The sequence below is a fragment of the Syngnathus scovelli genome, chromosome 9 (genome assembly GCF_024217435.2).
Source record: "Syngnathus scovelli strain Florida chromosome 9, RoL_Ssco_1.2, whole genome shotgun sequence".
Classification (NCBI taxonomy): Eukaryota; Metazoa; Chordata; class Actinopteri; order Syngnathiformes; family Syngnathidae; genus Syngnathus; species Syngnathus scovelli.
Window position 1 is genome coordinate 17575893 of NC_090855.1, and position 20082 is coordinate 17595974.

The following is a 20082-nucleotide window of genomic DNA, read 5'->3' on the forward strand; positions in this document are numbered from 1 at the left end:
AAATAGGAAGTGTTTAACATAAATGGACGACGAAAGGGGTACTCACCATTGTAGCTCCTGCTGGTCAATGATACGAGCTTCTTCTTGCAGTGGAAAACATACAGCCAACAAACACCGTGGAACCTAAAGGAAGGAAATTAAACATTAACATTTAGCCTCAACCAACATTCACAGATACAACGCAACGCAAACTACACAAACGTAAATCTTTTTAAACACAATGAGTTGTACTTACCGTGTACGCTCTAGACGGTCCACTTGCAAGCAGAAAATAAAGATATTTCTGTTGATAATCGTCGTGTTTGTATCCGTTGTCTCGCTCAAGGCCATTGCGCCCACAGATTTGAATTTTGGGGAGAGTTCAGCCTATTGACGTCATTTCCGCGGTGTAATACCCGCATATCTGAAACGGCAAAGTTAAGAGTAGAGTTAAATAAAGTTTTTAATCAACGCAATAATTTACAAACGTTGACCAGTCGAAATAATCGTCGAAATTTGGCGTCTGTGGCTGGAAGCAGACGCCGAGTTCGACGTTCCTCCCAAATGCCACACTCCCTCGCTTTTCAGGGCTACAAAAAAAACCATATTTTTCAAAACAATGAGTTGTAATTACCTTGTACGCTCTAGACGGTCAAGTTGCAAGCTGAAAACAAAAATATTTGTCTTGTTAGTCGTCGTGTTACTAACCGCTGTGTCTTGTTTGCCAGCATTGCCGCTTTCCTACTTCCTGTTGCAAGCCACGCCCACGGATTATAATTTTGCCGTGAGTTCCGCCTATTGACGTCATGTCCGCGTCGCATGACTGCGACGTAATATTATCTAAAACTGTTTGTGCGGCATGGTGTTGTTCTGTGCGGTATTGTGTTATTCTGTGCGGCGTCGTGTTGTTCTGTGCGGCGTAGTGTTGTTCAGTGCGGCGGCGTGTTGTTCAGTGCGGCATGTTGTTGTTCGGTGCGGCATGTTGTTGTTCAGTGCGGCATGGTGTTGTTCACTGCGGCATGGTGTTATTCAGTGCGGCATGGTGTTGTTCAGTGCGGCATGGTGTTGTTCAGTGCGGCATGGTGTTGTTCAGTGCGGGATGGTGTTGTTCAGTGCGGCATGGTGTTGTTCAGTGCGGCATGGTGTTGTTCAGTGCGGCATGGTGTTGTTCAGTGCGGCATGGTGTTGTTCAGTGCGGCATGGTGTTGTTCAGTGCGGCGTAATATTGTTCAGTGCGGCGTAATGTTGTTCAGTGGGGCATGGTGTTGTTCAGTGCGGCATGGTGTTGTTCAGTGCGGCATGGTGTTGTTCAGTGCGACATGATGTTGTTCAGTGCGGCATAATGTTGTTCAGTGCGGCATAATGTTGTTCAGTGCGGCATAATGTTGTTCAGTGCGGCATAATGTTGTTCAGTGCGGCATAATGTTGTTCAGTGCGGCATAATGTTGTTCAGTGCGGCATGGTGTTGTTCAGTGCGGGATGGTGTTGTTCAGTGCGGCATGGTGTTGTTCAGTGCGGCATAGTGTTGTTCAGTGCGGCATGGTGTTGTTCAGTGCGGCATGGTGTTGTTCAGTGCGGCATGGTGTTGTTCAGTGCGGGATGGTGTTGTTCAGTGCGGCATGGTGTTCAGTGCGGCATAATGTTGTTCAGTGCGGCATAATGTTGTTCAGTGCGGCATGGTGTTGTTCAGTGCGGCATAATGTTGTTCAGTGCGGCATAATGTTGTTCAGTGCGGTATATTGTTGTTCAGTGGGGCATAATGTTGTTCAGTGCGGCATGGTGTTGTTCAGTGCGGTATATTGTTGTTCAGTGGGGCATAATGTTGTTCAGTGCGGCATGGTGTTGTTCAGTGCGGGATGGTGTTATTCAGTGCGGCATGGTGTTGTTCAGTGCGGCATGGTGTTGTTCAGTGCGGCATGGTGTTGTTCAGTGCGGCATGGTGTTGTTCAGTGCGGCATTGTGTTGTTCAGTGCGGCATTGTGTTGTTCAGTGCGGCATAATGTTGTTCAGTGCGGCATAATGTTGTTCAGTGCGGTATATTGTTGTTCAGTGGGGCATAATGTTGTTCAGTGCGGCATAATGTTGTTCAGTGCGGCATAATGTTGTTCAGTGCGGTATATTGTTGTTCAGTGGGGCATAATGTTGTTCAGTGCGGCATGGTGTTGTTCAGTGCGGGATGGTGTTATTCAGTGCGGCATGGTGTTGTTCAGTGCGGCATGGTGTTGTTCAGTGCGGCATGGTGTTGTTCAGTGCGGCATTGTGTTGTTCAGTGCGGCATTGTGTTGTTCAGTGCGGCATGGTGTAGTTCAGTGCGGCATGGTGTAGTTCAGTGCGGCATGGTGTTGTTCAGTGCGGCATGGTGTTGTTCAGTGCGGAATGGTGTTGTTCAGTGCGGCATGGTGTTGTTCAGTGCGGCATGGTGTTGTTCAGTGCGGCATGGTGTTGTTCAGTGCGGCATGGTGTTGTTCAGTGCGGCATGGTGTAGTTCAGTGCGGCATGGTGTAGTTCAGTGCGGCATGGTGTTGTTCAGTGCGGCATGGTGTTGTTCAGTGCGTGATGGTGTTGTTCAGTGCGGGATGGTGTTGTTCAGTGCGGGATGGTGTTGTTCAGTTTGGCATGGTGTTGTTCAGTGCGGCATGGTGTTGTTCAGTGCCGCATGGTGTTGTTCAGTGCGGGATGGTGTTGTTCAGTGCGGGATGGTGTTGTTCAGTGCGGGATGGTGTTGTTCAGTGCGGGATGGTGTTGTTCAGTGCGGGATGGTGTTGTTCAGTGCGGCATGGTGTTGTTCAGTGCGGCATGGTGTTGTTCAGTGCGGGATGGTGTTGTTCAGTGCGGGATGGTGTTGTTCAGTGCGGGATGGTGTTGTTCAGTGCGGCATGGTGTTGTTCAGTGCGGCATGGTGTTGTTCGGCATGGTGTTGTTCAGTGCGGCATGGTGTTGTTCAGTGCGGCATGGTGTTGTTCAGTGCGGGATGGTGTTCAGTGCGGGATGGTGTTGTTCAGTGCGGGATGGTGTTGTTCAGTGCGGCATGGTGTTGTTCAGTGCGGCATGGTGTTGTTCAGTGCGGCATAATGTTGTTCAGTGCGGCATGGTGTTGTTCAGTGCGGCATGGTGTTGTTTAGTGCGGCGTCGTGTTGTTCAGTGCAGCATGGTGTTCAGTGCGGAATGGTGTTTTTCAGTGCGGCATGGTGTTGTTCAGTGCGGGATGGTGTTGTTCAGTGCGGCATGGTGTTGTTCAGTGCGGCATGGTGTTGTTCAGTGCGGCATGGTGTTGTTCAGTGCGGCATGGTGTTGTTCAGTGCGGCATGGTGTTGTTCAGTGCGGCATGGTGTTGTTCAGTGCGGCATGGTGTTGTTCAGTGCGGCATGGTGTTGTTCAGTGCGGCATGGTGTTGTTCAGTGCGGCATGGTGTTGTTCAGTGCGGCGTAATATTGTTCAGTGCGGCGTAATGTTGTTCAGTGGGGCATGGTGTTGTTCAGTGCGGCATGGTGTTGTTCAGTGCGGCATGGTGTTGTTCAGTGCGACATGATGTTGTTCAGTGCGGCATAATGTTGTTCAGTGCGGCATAATGTTGTTCAGTGCGGCATAATGTTGTTCAGTGCGGCATAATGTTGTTCAGTGCGGCATAATGTTGTTCAGTGCGGCATGGTGTTGTTCAGTGCGGGATGGTGTTGTTCAGTGCGGCATGGTGTTGTTCAGTGCGGCATAGTGTTGTTCAGTGCGGCATGGTGTTGTTCAGTGCGGCATGGTGTTGTTCAGTGCGGCATGGTGTTGTTCAGTGCGGGATGGTGTTGTTCAGTGCGGCATGGTGTTCAGTGCGGCATAATGTTGTTCAGTGCGGCATAATGTTGTTCAGTGCGGCATGGTGTTGTTCAGTGCGGCATAATGTTGTTCAGTGCGGCATAATGTTGTTCAGTGCGGTATATTGTTGTTCAGTGGGGCATAATGTTGTTCAGTGCGGCATGGTGTTGTTCAGTGCGGGATGGTGTTATTCAGTGCGGCATGGTGTTGTTCAGTGCGGCATGGTGTTGTTCAGTGCGGCATGGTGTTGTTCAGTGCGGCATTGTGTTGTTCAGTGCGGCATTGTGTTGTTCAGTGCGGCATGGTGTAGTTCAGTGCGGCATGGTGTAGTTCAGTGCGGCATGGTGTTGTTCAGTGCGGCATGGTGTTGTTCAGTGCGGAATGGTGTTGTTCAGTGCGGCATGGTGTTGTTCAGTGCGGCATGGTGTTGTTCAGTGCGGCATTGTGTTGTTCAGTGCGGCATGGTGTTGTTCAGTGCGGCATGGTGTAGTTCAGTGCGGCATGGTGTAGTTCAGTGCGGCATGGTGTTGTTCAGTGCGGCATGGTGTTGTTCAGTGCGTGATGGTGTTGTTCAGTGCGGGATGGTGTTGTTCAGTGCGGGATGGTGTTGTTCAGTTTGGCATGGTGTTGTTCAGTGCGGCATGGTGTTGTTCAGTGCCGCATGGTGTTGTTCAGTGCCGCATGGTGTTGTTCAGTGCGGGATGGTGTTGTTCAGTGCGGGATGGTGTTGTTCAGTGCGGGATGGTGTTGTTCAGTGCGGGATGGTGTTGTTCAGTGCGGGATGGTGTTGTTCAGTGCGGCATGGTGTTGTTCAGTGCGGCATGGTGTTGTTCAGTGCGGGATGGTGTTGTTCAGTGCGGGATGGTGTTGTTCAGTGCGGGATGGTGTTGTTCAGTGCGGCATGGTGTTGTTCAGTGCGGCATGGTGTTGTTCAGTGCGGCATGGTGTTGTTCGGCATGGTGTTGTTCAGTGCGGCATGGTGTTGTTCAGTGCGGCATGGTGTTGTTCAGTGCGGGATGGTGTTCAGTGCGGGATGGTGTTGTTCAGTGCGGGATGGTGTTGTTCAGTGCGGCATGGTGTTGTTCAGTGCGGCATGGTGTTGTTTAGTGCGGCGTCGTGTTGTTCAGTGCAGCATGGTGTTCAGTGCGGAATGGTGTTTTTCAGTGCGGCATGGTGTTGTTCAGTGCGGCATGGTGTTGTTAAGTGCGGCATGGTGTTGTTCAGTGCGGCGTAATGTTGTTCAGTGGGGCATGGTGTTGTTCAGTGCGGCATGGTGTTGTTCAGTGCGGCATGGTGTTGTTCAGTGCGGCATGGTGTTGTTCAGTGCGGCATGGTGCTGTTCAGTGCGGCATGGTGCTGTTCAGTGCGGCATGGTGTTGTTCAGTGCGGCATGGTGTTGTTCAGTGCGGCATGGTGTTGTTCAGTGCGGCATGGTGTTGTTCAGTGCGGCATGGTGTTGTTCAGTGCGGCATGGTGTTGTTCAGTGCGGCATGGTGTTGTTCAGTGCGGCATGGTGTTTTTCAGTGCGGCATAATGTTGTTCAGTGCGGCATAATGTTGTTCAGTGCGGCATAATGTTGTTCAGTGCGGCATAATGTTGTTCAGTGCGGGATGGTGTTGTTCAGTGCGGCATGGTTTTGTTCAGTGCGGCATGGTGTTGTTCAGTGCGGCATGGTGTTGTTCAGTGCGGCATGGTGTTGTTCAGTGCGGCATGGTGTTGTTCAGTGCGGCATGGTGTTGTTCAGTGCGGCATAATGTTGTTCAGTGCGGGATGGTGTTGTTCAGTGCGGCATAATGTTGTTCAGTGCGGCATAATGTTGTTCAGTGCGGCATGGTGTCTTTCAGTGCGGCATAATGTTGTTCAGTGCGGCATAATGTTGTTCAGTGCGGTATAATGTTGTTCAGTGCTGCATGGTGTTGTTCAGTGCGGCATGGTGTTCAGTGCGGCATGGTGTTGTTCAGTGCGGCATGGTGTTGTTCAGTGCGGCATGGTGTTGTTCAGTGCGGCATGGTGTTGTTCAGTGCGGCATGGTGTTGTTCAGTGCGGCATGGTGTTGTTCAATGCGGCATGGTGTTGTTCAGTGCGGCATGGTGTTGTTCAGTGCGGCATGGTGTTGTTCAGTGCGGCATGGTGTAGTTCAGTCCTGCATGGTGTTGTTCAGTGCGGCATGGTGTAGTTCAGTGCGGCATGGTGTTGTTCAGTGCGGGATGGTGTTGTTCAGTGCGGCATGGTGTTGTTCAGTGCGGCATGGTGTTGTTCAGTGCGACATGATGTTGTTCAGTGCGGCATGATGTTGTTCAGTGCGGCATAATGTTGTTCAGTGCGGCATAATGTTGTTCAGTGCGGGATGGTGTTGTTCAGTGCGGCATGGTGTTGTTCAGTGCGGCATGGTGTTGTTCAGTGCGGCATGGTGTTGTTCAGTGCGGCATGGTGTTGTTCAGTGCGGCATGGTGTTGTTCAGTGCGGCATGGTGTTGTTCAGCTCGGGATGGTGTTGTTCAGTGCGGGATGGTGTTGTTCAGTGCGGGATGGTGTTGTTCAGTGCGGGATGGTGTTGTTCAGTGCGGCATGGTGTTGTTCAGTGCGGCATGGTGTTGTTCAGTGCGGCATGGTGTTGTTCAGTGCGGCATGGTGTTGTTCAGTGCGGCATGGTGTTGTTCAGTGCGGCATGGTGTTGTTCAGTGCGGGATGGTGTTCAGTGCGGGATGGTGTTGTTCAGTGCGGGATGGTGTTGTTCAGTGCGGCATGGTGTTGTTCAGTGCGGCATGGTGTTGTTCAGTGCGGCATAATGTTGTTCAGTGCGGCATGGTGTTGTTCAGTGCGGCATGGTGTTGTTTAGTGCGGCGTCGTGTTGTTCAGTGCAGCATGGTGTTCAGTGCGGAATGGTGTTTTTCAGTGCGGCATGGTGTTGTTCAGTGCGGCATGGTGTTGTTAAGTGCGGCATGGTGTTGTTCAGTGCGGCGTAATGTTGTTCAGTGGGGCATGGTGTTGTTCAGTGCGGCATGGTGTTGTTCAGTGCGGCATGGTGTTGTTCAGTGCGGCATGGTGTTGTTCAGTGCGGCATGGTGCTGTTCAGTGCGGCATGGTGCTGTTCAGTGCGGCATGGTGTTGTTCAGTGCGGCATGGTGTTGTTCAGTGCGGCATGGTGTTGTTCAGTGCGGCGTAATGTTGTTCAGTGCGGCGTAATGTTGTTCAGTGGGGCATGGTGTTGTTCAGTGCGGCATGGTGTTGTTCAGTGCGGCATGGTGTTGTTCAGTGCGGCATGGTGCTGTTCAGTGCGTTGACCAGTCGAAATAATCGTCGAAATTTGGCGTCTGTGGCTGGAAGCAGACGCCGAGTTCGACGTTCCTCCCAAATGCCACACTCCCTCGCTTTTCAGGGCTACAAAAAAAAACATATTTTTCAAAACAATGAGTTGTAATTACCTTGTACGCTCTAGACGGTCAAGTTGCAAGCTGAAAACAAAAATATTTGTCTTGTTAGTCGTCGTGTTACTAACCGCTGTGTCTTGTTTGCCAGCATTGCCGCTTTCCTACTTCCTGTTGCAAGCCACGCCCACGGATTATAATTTTGCCGTGAGTTCCGCCTATTGACGTCATGTCCGCGTCGCATGACTGCGACGTAATATTATCTAAAACTGTTTGTGCGGCATGGTGTTGTTCTGTGCGGTATTGTGTTATTCTGTGCGGCGTCGTGTTGTTCTGTGCGGCGTAGTGTTGTTCAGTGCGGCGGCGTGTTGTTCAGTGCGGCATGTTGTTGTTCGGTGCGGCATGTTGTTGTTCAGTGCGGCATGGTGTTGTTCACTGCGGCATGGTGTTATTCAGTGCGGCATGGTGTTGTTCAGTGCGGCATGGTGTTGTTCAGTGCGGCATGGTGTTGTTCAGTGCGGGATGGTGTTGTTCAGTGCGGCATGGTGTTGTTCAGTGCGGCATGGTGTTGTTCAGTGCGGCATGGTGTTGTTCAGTGCGGCATGGTGTTGTTCAGTGCGGCATGGTGTTGGTCAGTGCGGCGTAATATTGTTCAGTGTGGCGTAATGTTGTTCAGTGGGGCATGGTGTTGTTCAGTGCGGCATGGTGTTGTTCAGTGTGGCATGGTGTTGTTCAGTGCGACATGATGTTGTTCAGTGCGGCATAATGTTGTTCAGTGCGGCATAATGTTGTTCAGTGCGGCATAATGTTGTTCAGTGCGGCATAATGTTGTTCAGTGCGGCATAATGTTGTTCAGTGCGGCATGGTGTTGTTCAGTGCGGGATGGTGTTGTTCAGTGCGGCATGGTGTTGTTCAGTGCGGCATAGTGTTGTTCAGTGCAGCATGGTGTTGTTCAGTGCGGCATGGTGTTGTTCAGTGCGGCATGGTGTTGTTCAGTGCGGGATGGTGTTGTTCAGTGCGGCATGGTGTTCAGTGCGGCATAATGTTGTTCAGTGCGGCATAATGTTGTTCAGTGCGGCATGGTGTTGTTCAGTGCGGCATAATGTTGTTCAGTGCGGCATAATGTTGTTCAGTGCGGTATATTGTTGTTCAGTGGGGCATAATGTTGTTCAGTGCGGCATGGTGTTGTTCAGTGCGGGATGGTGTTGTTCAGTGCGGCATGGTGTTGTTCAGTGCGGCATGGTGTTGTTCAGTGCGGCATGGTGTTGTTCAGTGCGGCATTGTGTTGTTCAGTGCGGCATGGTGTTGTTCAGTGCGGCATGGTGTTGTTCAGTGCGGCATGGTGTAGTTCAGTGCGGCATGGTGTAGTTCAGTGCGGCATGGTGTTGTTCAGTGCGGCATGGTGTTGTTCAGTGCGGCATGGTGTTGTTCAGTGCCGCATGGTGTTGTTCAGTGCCGCATGGTGTTGTTCAGTGCGGGATGGTGTTGTTCAGTGCGGGATGGTGTTGTTCAGTGCGGGATGGTGTTGTTCAGTGCCGCATGGTGTTGTTCAGTGCGGGATGGTGTTGTTCAGTGCGGCATGGTGTTGTTCAGTGCGGCATGGTGTTGTTCAGTGCGGGATGGTGTTGTTCAGTGCGGGATGGTGTTGTTCAGTGCGGGATGGTGTTGTTCAGTGCGGCATGGTGTTGTTCAGTGCGGCATGGTGTTGTTCGGCATGGTGTTGTTCAGTGCGGCATGGTGTTGTTCAGTGCGGCATGGTGTTGTTCAGTGCGGGATGGTGTTCAGTGCGGGATGGTGTTGTTCAGTGCGGGATGGTGTTGTTCAGTGCGGCATGGTGTTGTTCAGTGCGGCATGGTGTTGTTCAGTGCGGCATAATGTTGTTCAGTGCGGCATGGTGTTGTTCAGTGCGGCATGGTGTTGTTTAGTGCGGCATCGTGTTGTTCAGTGCAGCATGGTGTTCAGTGCGGAATGGTGTTGTTCAGTGCGGCATGGTGTTGTTCAGTGCGGCATGGTGTTGTTAAGTGCGGCATGGTGTTGTTCAGTGCGGCGTAATGTTGTTCAGTGGGGCATGGTGTTGTTCAGTGCGGCATGGTGTTGTTCAGTGCGGCATGGTGTTGTTCAGTGCGGCATGGTGTTGTTCAGTGCGGCATGGTGCTGTTCAGTGCGGCATGGTGCTGTTCAGTGCGGCATGGTGTTGTTCAGTGCGGCATGGTGTTGTTCAGTGCGGCATGGTGTTGTTCAGTGCGGCATGGTGTTGTTCAGTGCGGCATGGTGTTGTTCAGTGCGGCATGGTGTTGTTCAGTGCGGCATGGTGTTTTTCAGTGCGGCATAATGTTGTTCAGTGCGGCATAATGTTGTTCAGTGCGGCATAATGTTGTTCAGTGCGGCATAATGTTGTTCAGTGCGGCATAATGTTGTTCAGTGCGGGATGGTGTTGTTCAGTGCGGCATGGTTTTGTTCAGTGCGGCATGGTGTTGTTCAGTGCGGCATGGTGTTGTTCAGTGCGGCATGGTGTTGTTCAGTGCGGCATGGTGTTGTTCAGTGCGGCATGGTGTTGTTCAGTGCGGCATGGTGTTGTTCAGTGCAGCATGGTGTTGTTCAGTGCGGGATGGTGTTGTTCAGTGCGGGATGGTGTTGTTCAGTGCGGCATAATGTTGTTCAGTGCGGCATGGTGTTGTTCAGTGCGGCATAATGTTGTTCAGTGCGGCATAATGTTGTTCAGTGCGGTATAATGTTGTTCAGTGCTGCATGGTGTTGTTCAGTGCGGCATGGTGTTGTTCAGTGCGGCATGGTGTTGTTCAGTGCGGCATGGTGTTGTTCAGTGCGGCATGGTGTTGTTCAGTGCGGCATGGTGTTGTTCAGTGCGGCATGGTGTTGTTCAGTGCGGCATGGTGTTGTTCAGTGCGGCATGGTGTTGTTCAGTGCGGCATGGTGTTGTTCAGTGCGGCATGGTGTTGTTCAGTGCGGCATGGTGTTGTTCAGTGCGGCGTCGTGTTGTTCAGTGCAGCATGGTGTTGTTCAGTGCGGAATGGTGTTGTTCAGTGCGGCATGGTGTTGTTCAGTGCGGCATGGTGTTGTTCAGTGCGGCATGGTGTTGTTCAGTGCGGCATGGTGTTGTTCAGTGTGGCGTAATGTTGTTCAGTGGGGCATGGTGTTGTTCAGTGCGGCATGGTGTTGTTCAGTGGGGCATAATGTTGTTCAGTGCGGCATGGTGTTGTTCAGTGCGGGATGGTGTTGTTCAGTGCGGCATGGTGTTGTTCAGTGCGGCATGGTGTTGTTCAGTGCGGCATGGTGTTGTTCAGTGCGGCATGGTGTTGTTCAGTGCGGCATGGTGTTGTTCAGTGCGGAATGGTGTTGTTCAGTGCGGAATGGTGTTGTTCAGTGCGGCATGGTGTTGTTCAGTGCGGCATGGTGTTGTTCAGTGCGGCATTGTGTTGTTCAGTGCGGCATGGTGTTGTTCAGTGCGGCATGGTGTAGTTCAGTGCGGCATGGTGTAGTTCAGTGCGGCATGGTGTTGTTCAGTGCGGCATGGTGTTGTTCAGTGCGTGATGGTGTTGTTCAGTGCGGGATGGTGTTGTTCAGTGCGGGATGGTGTTGTTCAGTTTGGCATGGTGTTGTTCAGTGCGGCATGGTGTTGTTCAGTGCGGCATGGTGTTGTTCAGTGCGGCATGGTGTTGTTCAGTGCGGCATGGTGTTGTTCAGTGCGGCATGGTGTTGTTCAGTGCGGCATGGTGTTGTTCAGTGCGGCGTCGTGTTGTTCAGTGCGGCATGGTGTTGTTCAGTGCGGCATGGTGTTGTTCAGTGCGGCATGGTGTTGTTCAGTGCGGCGTGGTGTTGTTCAGTGCGGCATGGTGTTGTTCAGTGCGGCGTCGTGTTGTTCAGTGCAGCATGGTGTTGTTCAGTGCGGAATGGTGTTCTTCAGTGCGGCATGGTGTTGTTCAGTGCGGCATGGTGTTGTTCAGTGCGGCATGGTGTTGTTCAGTGTGGCGTAATGTTGTTCAGTGGGGCATGGTGTTGTTCAGTGCGGCATGGTGTTGTTCAGTGGGGCATAATGTTGTTCAGTGCGGCATGGTGTTGTTCAGTGCGGGATGGTGTTGTTCAGTGCGGCATGGTGTTGTTCAGTGCGGCATGGTGTTGTTCAGTGCGGCATGGTGTTGTTCAGTGCGGCATGGTGTTGTTCAGTGCGGCATTGTGTTGTTCAGTGCGGCATGGTGTTGTTCAGTGCGGCATGGTGTTGTTCAGTGCGGGATGGTGTTGTTCAGTGCGGGATGGTGTTGTTCAGTGCGGGATGGTGTTGTTCAGTGCGGGATGGTGTTGTTCAGTGCGGCATGGTGTTGTTCAGTGCGGCATGGTGTTGTTCAGTGCGGCATGGTGTTGTTCAGTGCGGCATGGTGTTGTTCAGTGCGGCATGGTGTTGTTCAGTGCGGCATGGTGTTGTTCAGTGCGGCATGGTGTTGTTCAGTGCGGCATGGTGTTGTTCAGTGCGGCATAGTGTTGTTCAGTGCGGCATGGTGTTGTTCGGTGCGGCATGGTGTTGTTCGGTGCGGCATGGTGTTGTTCGGTGCGGCATGGTGTTGTTCAGTGCGGTATCGTGTTGTTCAGTGCGGTATTGTGTTGTTCAGTGCGGCATCGTGTTGTTCAGTGCGGTATCGTGTTGTTCAGTGCGGTATCGTGTTGTTCAGTGCGGTATCGTGTTGTTCAGTGCGGTATCGTTGTGTTGTTCGTATTGTGTTGTGTTGTTCGTTATGTGTTGTGTTGTTTGTATTGTGTTGTTGGTATTGTGTTGTGTTGTTCGTATTTTGTTGTGTTGTTCATATTGTGTTGAGTTGTTCATATTGTGTTGAGTTGTTCGTATTGTGTTGAGTTGTTCGTATTGTGTTGCCTCTAACACTTAGCTTCTAACACTTAGCCTCTAGCACATAGAAGGTAAATAAATAGGAAGGAAGGACTCACCGGTGACGTCGTCGCCCACGTCCAAGCGTTGTACTTTGTATTTTCATCCTTCTGACAGTGGAAAACATATAGCCAACAAACACCGTGGAACCTAAACGAATGAAAGAAAACTATCATTTGGCCACAACCAACATTCACAGATACAACACAATGTGACGTGCGGTGTTGAGGTTAAAGGTTGAGTGAAGGGCCCTCGTTTTAAACTACTTTTTTGAAAAGGAGTGGGAACAAGTAAGACGTATTTAATTTATTTATTGGGAAGTAGTAAGACTTATTAAATTTATTTAATCTACTTTTCTTCCCAGGCAAAATTTGATGTGCTGCAATTCCAAATTTCCAAAGTGAATGAAGGAATGAAATCCTTTAAATTATGATTTTGTATAAATACTAGGCATAAACACAAAATCTACGGCACAAAATGGGCAGACTTTACTTGTTTGAAAAGGACTGGTTACAAGACAGACTTTTTTAATTTATTTAATGGGAAGAAGACTTATTTAGTTTAATTGATCTATTTTTGTTCCCTGGCAAAATTCGATTTGCTGCAATTCCAAATTTCCAAAGTGAATGAAGGAATGAAGTCGTTTAAATTATGATTTTGTATAAATACTAGGCATAGACACAAAATCTACGGCACAAAACGGGCAGACTTTACTTGTTTGAAGAGGACTGGTTGCAAGACAGACTTTTCTGATTTATTTAATGGGAAGAAGACTTATTTAGTTTATTTAATCTCTTTTTGTTGCCTGGCAAAATTGGATTTGCTGAAATTGTATTTTGCCAAATCTTGACTTGAGACCTGATAGGAAGTATTAAACGCTCAGTTAAATCGATACAAGTTGGTAATAAGAGCGAGTAATGTTGGTTGAAGCGATGAATGAAGGTTAAAAGCAATTTAAATTATGACTTTGTATAAATACTAGATATTAACAGAACATCTACTGCGCAAAATGGGCAGAGTTTACTTGTTTGAGAAGGAGTGGCTTATTTAAGTCTAAGATTTATTTAATCTGTTTGTTCCCAGGCAAAATTGGATGTGATGCAAATCCAAATTTCACCACATGATGGTGCCAAATTTTGACTTCATAGGACATATTCAACACTTAACTATTATGTTCAAGGTAATCAGATTTGTTTATTATTCTAATGGCCTTTTCAAAACTATTCTGGATTACTACTTTGGATCTATTCTACATTACTTGGCAACAACATACTCTGTAACAGATTAGGCAGTATAATCACATATGTTAACTTATCGTGATGTGTTAAATCAATTACTGTTAGACATTATTATTCTGATAATCTACCAAATCTTTGAATTGAAGAATTTGTGATTTAATTAATAGCTTGTTGTTATGTTCAGGGTAATCAGACTTGTATATAATTCTAATGGCCTTCTTTTGAAAACTATTCTGAATTACAACTTTGGATCTTATATTACTTTGCAACAATATACTCGGTGACAGATTAGGCAGTATAATCACATATGTTAACTTCAGTGCCCACACTGTATTTATTTATGGTTATTTGTTAAATCAAGTACTGTTAGACATGAAATAGGAAGTGTTTAACATAAATGTTATGGCTACTCACCGTTGTAGCTCGCTCCTGGTCAATGATACGAGCCTCTTCTTGCAGTGGAAAACTTGCAGCCAACAAACACCGTGGAACCTAAAGGAATGAAATTAAACATTAACATTTCGCCTGGACCAATATTCACACGTACAACGCAACGCGGCTACACTTCTGCTAGCGCCTCAGCTACACGTTGATATTACAAACGTAAATCTCTTTAAACACAATGAGTGTTACTTACCGTGTACGCTGTAGACGGTCCAGTTGCAAGCAGAAAATAAAGATATTTCTGTTGATATTCGTCGTTGCTCAGTGGCTCACGGCCATCGCGCCAACAGATTTGAATTTTGGTGGAAGTTCAGCCAATTACGTCATATCCGCGGCACATGACTGCGACGTAATACCCGCTTATCTGAAACGGCAGTTAAAAGTAGAGTTACATCAAGTTTTCTTTTTTAATCAACGCAATCATTTACAACCGTTGACCAGAAAGAATCGTCGAAATTCGACGTTCCCCCCAAACGCCACACTCACTCGCTTTTCAGGGCAACAAAAGTACTTCTTTTTAAAAACGATGAGTTGTACTTACCGTGTACGCTCTGGACGGTCCAGTTGCAAGCAGAAAATAAAAATATTTCTCTCGTTAGTCGTATGTTACCATCCGCTGTGTCTTTGTCAACAGCGCCATTTTCCTACTTCCTGTTGCGAGCCACGCCCACGGATTTAAATTCTGGCGGAGGAGCCCGCCCATTGGCGTCGTTTTCGCGTATAGCAAATCCGATTGGTTGGGAAAGGGGCGCGGTTATGCAGCCGAGGGGTCCTGTGATCGGTGGGATGTAAAGTAGGCGTCGACGTCACGTCCGCGTCACGTGACCACGACGTGGCAGACGTCATATAGCAACCGCTGTTTTGTTTAGTAGACTTACAGTTGTTATGCATTGACATAATGGCGCACACTCCAAATAGATTTAAATAAATTAAATAATTCTTCTGCCCACTCCCTTTTAAACAAGTTAACTCTCCCCGCGGATTTGAATTCCGGCGGAAGTTCTTACAGTTGTTATGCGTTGACATAATGGCGCACTGGTTAGCATGTCCACCTCTTAAGCATGATGTTGCGGGTTCGACGCCTGATCAATGTTAGCATGGAGTGAGCTGAAGTGCATGGCGCTGAAGATTTGAATCTTTGAAATGCGCTGAGGTCTGACGTATCAGGCAGAATGGTTTGCCATCACGTTCAACAAAAAATAGAAACTTTCCCACTCTGATAAAAACGTCCTGTGTTCATCTACATATTTTCGTTTTGCTGTGCATCTTTTCCCTGCCATTTCGAGAGCCCAATTGACACTGATAGTTTACTGGAATGTGTTTGCCCATCCTACTTTGTGGAATTTCACCACATGCGCTTTTGACGAAAATACTAAATTGAACTCAAGTGAAGCCAACACGCACAACCACCCCCCCCCCCCCCCCCCCCCCCCCCCCCACACACACACACACACCTACACACACACAAATGTTGATATGAACATAAAAGAGCCGCATGCGGTTCGGGAGTTGCGGCTTGGCCAAACCTGTACTATACAACTTTATTTGTGTAAAATTTTCACAACAGCTGTCACACAAACAAAGCGGGAAAAACCGAAGACGTGCGTGTTCCGCCCACGCTGGATTTATTTGCACCTTTGAAAAGACACCGTATTGCCGCAGATGTGGCAAAGAGTACTTTTGGGCATCTGAGACGGAAGGATGTCCAAAGCATCACGTCACCTGCTCTGGTAGGAATGGTGGTGGGACGTTGAGGTCAACCGCTTTGGGGTTGGCTGAATCTTTGGTCGCAGGATGCCACACACTTGAAGACAGAAGCAGAAAAGCAGAGCTAAATGCAAAATGTACTCACCGGTGACTCCAATTTTTTCCCCCCCTGAAGAAATGGATGGACGGGTGGCCCCGGCTGGCCGGTGGGACTCTTGTTATTCTGACCCTTTTTAGTGCGCGTTTGGGGCAACAACCGTTTTTTTGTGGCGCTCTCTTCTGGTTCAAGAGTGCCCTGCATGTGAATTTGCCTTTCCTGCCTTCTGATTGGATGAGCGCCGGTGTGACGCGGTGCCTCTGTCACCGTGGCGGGGGGTATACGTCGGCATCGGAGCGTCTGCCAACGTCTGAGACCGGCTGGCAGTGTATCGGTCCAGTAATGCCAGACGAATGAGTGACTGAAGAATGTAGCTATTTTGTCTGAGAAAAAGGTGTGCTCATTGATAAGCTTACCTGTCCTTGTTGCTTCAGCGCTGACTCCAGATCTGCTACTCTGCTTTGATAGTGACCCATTTCTACTGTCATGTAACATGGGGGGAAGAGATGGTGCAAATGGTAAAACATGGATTGTTCACAGGAATAAATTGGCAGAGCTGAAATTCCAAATTTGTCCAAAAGATGGCGCCAGACCAAAACATGAGACCAAAAAAGGGGCCAAAATAAGCTAAGCAAGTTAAAATAGAAATAAAACAGGAACACGGTGTCGGATTGTGAGTCACGCATGGACGCACAAATGTGATTTTTACTTTTTGATTTCTTTGCTTGGCTAAAAATGTATTCTGTAACAGCTTAAAGCAATATTGTTAGTCAATTCGATCAAGGGACCCGTCACTATGAGAATAGTGGCGTGACATAAATTGTTTGGAGAAGCACAAATGTGATTTTTACTTCTTGATTTCTTTGCTTGGCTAAAAATTGATTCCCTCTTTCATGAACTGTGTTTTGCAATCGAATTGTTCTGGGATTGAATGATTTTATTAACACGGGTATCAGTGGGTGAAATTGTTCGGTTTCTGGAGTGATTAAGATTTGTAATTCTATTTCATGTTTCTTCAATAAATGTCTTGTGTATATTCATCTACTTTGTTGTGCGCTGATTTGTACTGAATGTACAATCGATGGTTCGGGGTTGATTTGACAATTTGATTAATGTGCGGGGGGTTATTATGGTATAACATAGGACCGTAATAAATAAAAGTAACATCAGACAATTTTAGAGAATTGAATAACTTTCGTAGTTATTTGAGACACGAGTGAATTTCAATCCGTTTGAAAGTTTGCTTCGTCTGAATAAATTAACGGAAGTGTTTGAATCGGATTATCGGTTTGGTGTAGAACTAAAAGTAATTTAATTATTTGAAGGGCGCAGGCCCGTTTCCCCTTTTGACGGGCCGCGTAAAAAGTAACTCCGAACATGTTAGAGAATTAAATAACTTTCGTAGATATTTAAGGGAAGAGTGATTATTGAAAGAGGTGCGTTTTACACTACCATCAGCTTTTCTCTGGTCTGAAAGGAGGAGGAGGGAGGCTCCTCCTCCTCCTTTCAGACCAGAGAACACCCGAGGCTGGGTGAGAACGGGGAGGCTGCGACCCGGTCGGGGGTTGCGGGAAGGGCCGCCACCTTGATCTCCTTCTCGGCGTCGTAGTCCTCTCCGCTGGTCTGGGCTAGCAGAGCGTAGGCTCGTTGCAGCGCTTGATATTCTTGCGTCAGCTGGCGGTAGCGAAGCTCCGCCTCCTCATGCACACACCAATGCAACACAGCACTAGTACCAGAATCAGTCAGACCGGCGACAAAGCACCCGCGACGCAAAGACGAGTCCGATTCCAGGCTGAAGAGGAATGTTTGGCGCCAATACGCTGGCAGAAATGGCGGGCTACCTCTTCGGGTTCCGTGTCGGGGGTTCTGTCGGTGTGAAAAGACAAGGACGATCCGTCCGAGTCCACCAACACGTCTTCGTCGTAGCCGTAAAATGTTTCGATGACCTGCGGGCGCGGAAGCAAACATCTCTCTGAACAAACTGAAGCGACACCTCACGATGAATCGACGAGAGGAACGATAGCGAGAAAAAGGCCATTTCATCTTGCGCAACACCAAGCAGCCGCAAACAAACAGACTCACCTTGCAGGACCTCACGCTTTGTTCCTCCTCAGAGATTCTCGACGTCGGTATCGTAGCAGCAAATCTCTCTCCTGTCGACACAAATAATCCGCCTTTGAGATTCTTTGGATGCAAAGGGAACGAACGGCTCCGGCGCAGAAACAAACGCGACTCACGATGACATTTCTGACATGAGCTCCTGTCTCCAGAGCCTGAAAAACCCGTCACCGGCGATGGTTGGAGGGACGCTCGTCTTTTCCAAAAGTGACAACTACAGGGTGTGTCAGGGTTTTCCAGATTATCTTTATCGTATGATTATGTTGCTTTGACTTTGACTGCAACCTGTAATAAATAATATTATTTATCCCTTATTTATCCCTATCGCTTATCCCTTCCTACACAAAGTCGTAAAACATCCCTTGCTATGTTTTGACTAGAGGTCAAGGGCTTTCTCTATTCAATCCACTCTTACACCCACCCTGTTTCTCTTAATAAAAATGCTCGTGCAGGAGCCGAGAGTCAGACTTCATTCGTACAACGGATGGACTCTCCACCTGCAGGTGTCCAAAAGAACTTACTTGTCTCCCGTGTGGTTCTTGCAAAATAAGTTGGAGCGAGCGCAACTCTAACAGGGTGCATTTTGCCACTAGCTGCCTACGGACAATGACGTCGCGCTCGCGGCTCATGGTTGACGGGCTGAGCAGCCGGGCGAGTCCGTCGTTTTCAGCGCACAGCGAGTGGCAAAGGCGCTGACAAAACGGGAGCTTTGAGCTGCTGAAAACGGCAAAACAAGTCTAAAGCGTGTTCAAACGCGTGCGCACAATGCTCCTGCTTGAAAGGTCGGAATTTAAGGGGCCAATTTTTTGGATGGCGGCCGCCGGCCAAGCTTTGGACGGAAAAGGTTTCCTGGCGACAGCGAGCGAGCGCGGCGCTGCCGTACGTGCACCGAGTCACCTGCCTGAAGACCTTGGACAAGTCGTCGATGATGTGCCGCTGCTCCACAACTTGAAGGAACTCCATTTCACCGTCCTGCTGGCCGCAACCGCGCTCCAGGTCATTGAGCGAACTAGGCCTTCTCTGTGGAACACAAATGCAGTGGACTCTGTTGGCACGCCGCCGTTGTCCGCGTCGACTTACCAAGCTTGCCATCTCCTCGTTCTCCTGGGTGACAAAGCGCACTTTGTTTTCAAGGCGACACAGCACCAGTGAGAGTTCTTCATTCTTCCTGCTCAGGCGTTTGTTTTTGTCCAGGAGTGGCAGAAACTGGCTTTCTGTTTCTCTCAGTCGCTTAAGCTGCAAGCATGAAGTGCGGGATGCGAAAGACGCACAACACGCGGGCCAGAACGTATCCATTCCTTTTGCATCGGTTTGAACGGAATCGTGGCTTTGGCTCCCAATAAAAGACATCTACCAGGCAACCGACTCGCCGCGCCGCTCAACTAATAAGCAAGCGCAATGGGTGCCTCGCTGGATGGCGCGCATCAAACGTAGCGCAAACCTTCAAGCGTGCCGTCAATAAATTACCAGTTCATTGCGCTCTTCAGAAAGCAGGGCGTTTCGATCCTCCAGTTTCCTGATGACTGCGCTGAGCTCAGCGATTTTCAGATGAAACCTTCGCGTGTCCCGATCCTCCTGAGACTGAAAACGCTCCGCAACACACACACACAACCACTCGTTCAAAGTTCAAAACTGTTTTTGTGCTACCTTCCTCCAGCAACGAACTAAGTCATGCGTACTGCAAGTGTGTGATGAGGTGGCTTACGCTATGAAGAGGATTGCTAGTAGCGCCGTTGACCCCACTTCCAGGGTAGTTTAGGCCCGCCCTTTGGGAATCCCTCAGGGCAGCGATCTGCTGCTCGGCAGCCTGAGTCTGCAGCTGAAGGCGGTGGACGTGGCCGGCCCCAGGGATTTATCCAAAACACTAACCGCTCTGTCTTTCAGCTTGATCTCATCCATCTGGATGTACAAACGGGGAGCGCTCAGGCAGGCGGGCAAACTCATTTGCCAGAATTGTGACAAAAACAAAGAGAGCAACCGGCCAATTTTTATCTTGAATCGACTAGAACACCATTGCTGTGACAAAAGCGAAGCGAGCAACCGGACGTTTTCTTCTTGTGAAATAGAATAGAATAGAATGCCTTAGGTGTCATTGCACTGCAGGTATACAACGAAATTGGGAACATAGCCACGCACCGCGCATCTGATCAGTCCTACCAGTCGGCGGATCTCCCTCTCGCAGTCTCTCTTGGTTCGGCTCAGCTCCTCCCGATGCTGGTGATGAGCCGATCGGAGCTCGGCCGCTCGGGACTGCCAGGCCTGCTGGGCCGCTGCCAGGGCTTCTTCCGCGCTCCTGGTGGAGGCGACACCGCTCGGTCTCCCGACACCGCCGCGTCTCCTCCACTTCCGCCAGCAAAGCGCCCCCGCTCCTCACCTGAGCAGACATTGCGCCACATCGGGCCGTTGAGACCGCAACGGAGCGCCGCGACGCTTACTG

At 49.3% G+C, this 20082-nt stretch overlaps 1 protein-coding gene and 1 long non-coding RNA gene across 9 annotated transcripts; both read right to left on the bottom strand.

Moving 5' to 3' along the window:
* Positions 1-11838: 11838 nt before the first annotated feature.
* On the bottom strand, positions 11839-14371 carry LOC137840583 (uncharacterized). Its single transcript, XR_011087330.1, has 4 exons — positions 14265-14371; positions 13917-14087; positions 13694-13771; positions 11839-12191 (listed from the first exon to the last, which is right to left on the bottom strand). It is a non-coding gene; the product is annotated as an uncharacterized lncRNA (long non-coding RNA).
* A 943-nt stretch (positions 14372-15314) lies between these two features.
* LOC137840643 (janus kinase and microtubule-interacting protein 3-like) lies at positions 15315-19865 on the bottom strand. 8 transcript variants are annotated; one of them, XM_068652024.1, is made up of 9 exons: positions 19803-19856; positions 19113-19544; positions 18726-18881; positions 18547-18617; positions 17610-17680; positions 17369-17473; positions 17112-17225; positions 15944-16005; positions 15315-15527 (listed from the first exon to the last, which is right to left on the bottom strand). In XM_068652024.1, exons 3-8 carry the CDS (start codon positions 18806-18808, stop codon positions 15979-15981), a joined length of 471 nt encoding a protein of 156 aa, XP_068508125.1. In that variant the 5' UTR covers positions 18809-18881; positions 19113-19544; positions 19803-19856; the 3' UTR covers positions 15315-15527; positions 15944-15978. The 8 variants fall into 8 exon arrangements, 6 of the variants coding, with proteins under 6 accessions (XP_068508125.1, XP_068508126.1, XP_068508124.1 ...); XR_011087468.1 differs by having other exon boundaries at positions 15944-16008; positions 17112-17222; positions 18726-19544; positions 19803-19865; XR_011087467.1 differs by having other exon boundaries at positions 15944-16008; positions 18726-19544; positions 19803-19857.
* Between the last annotated feature and the right edge of the window lie 217 nt (positions 19866-20082).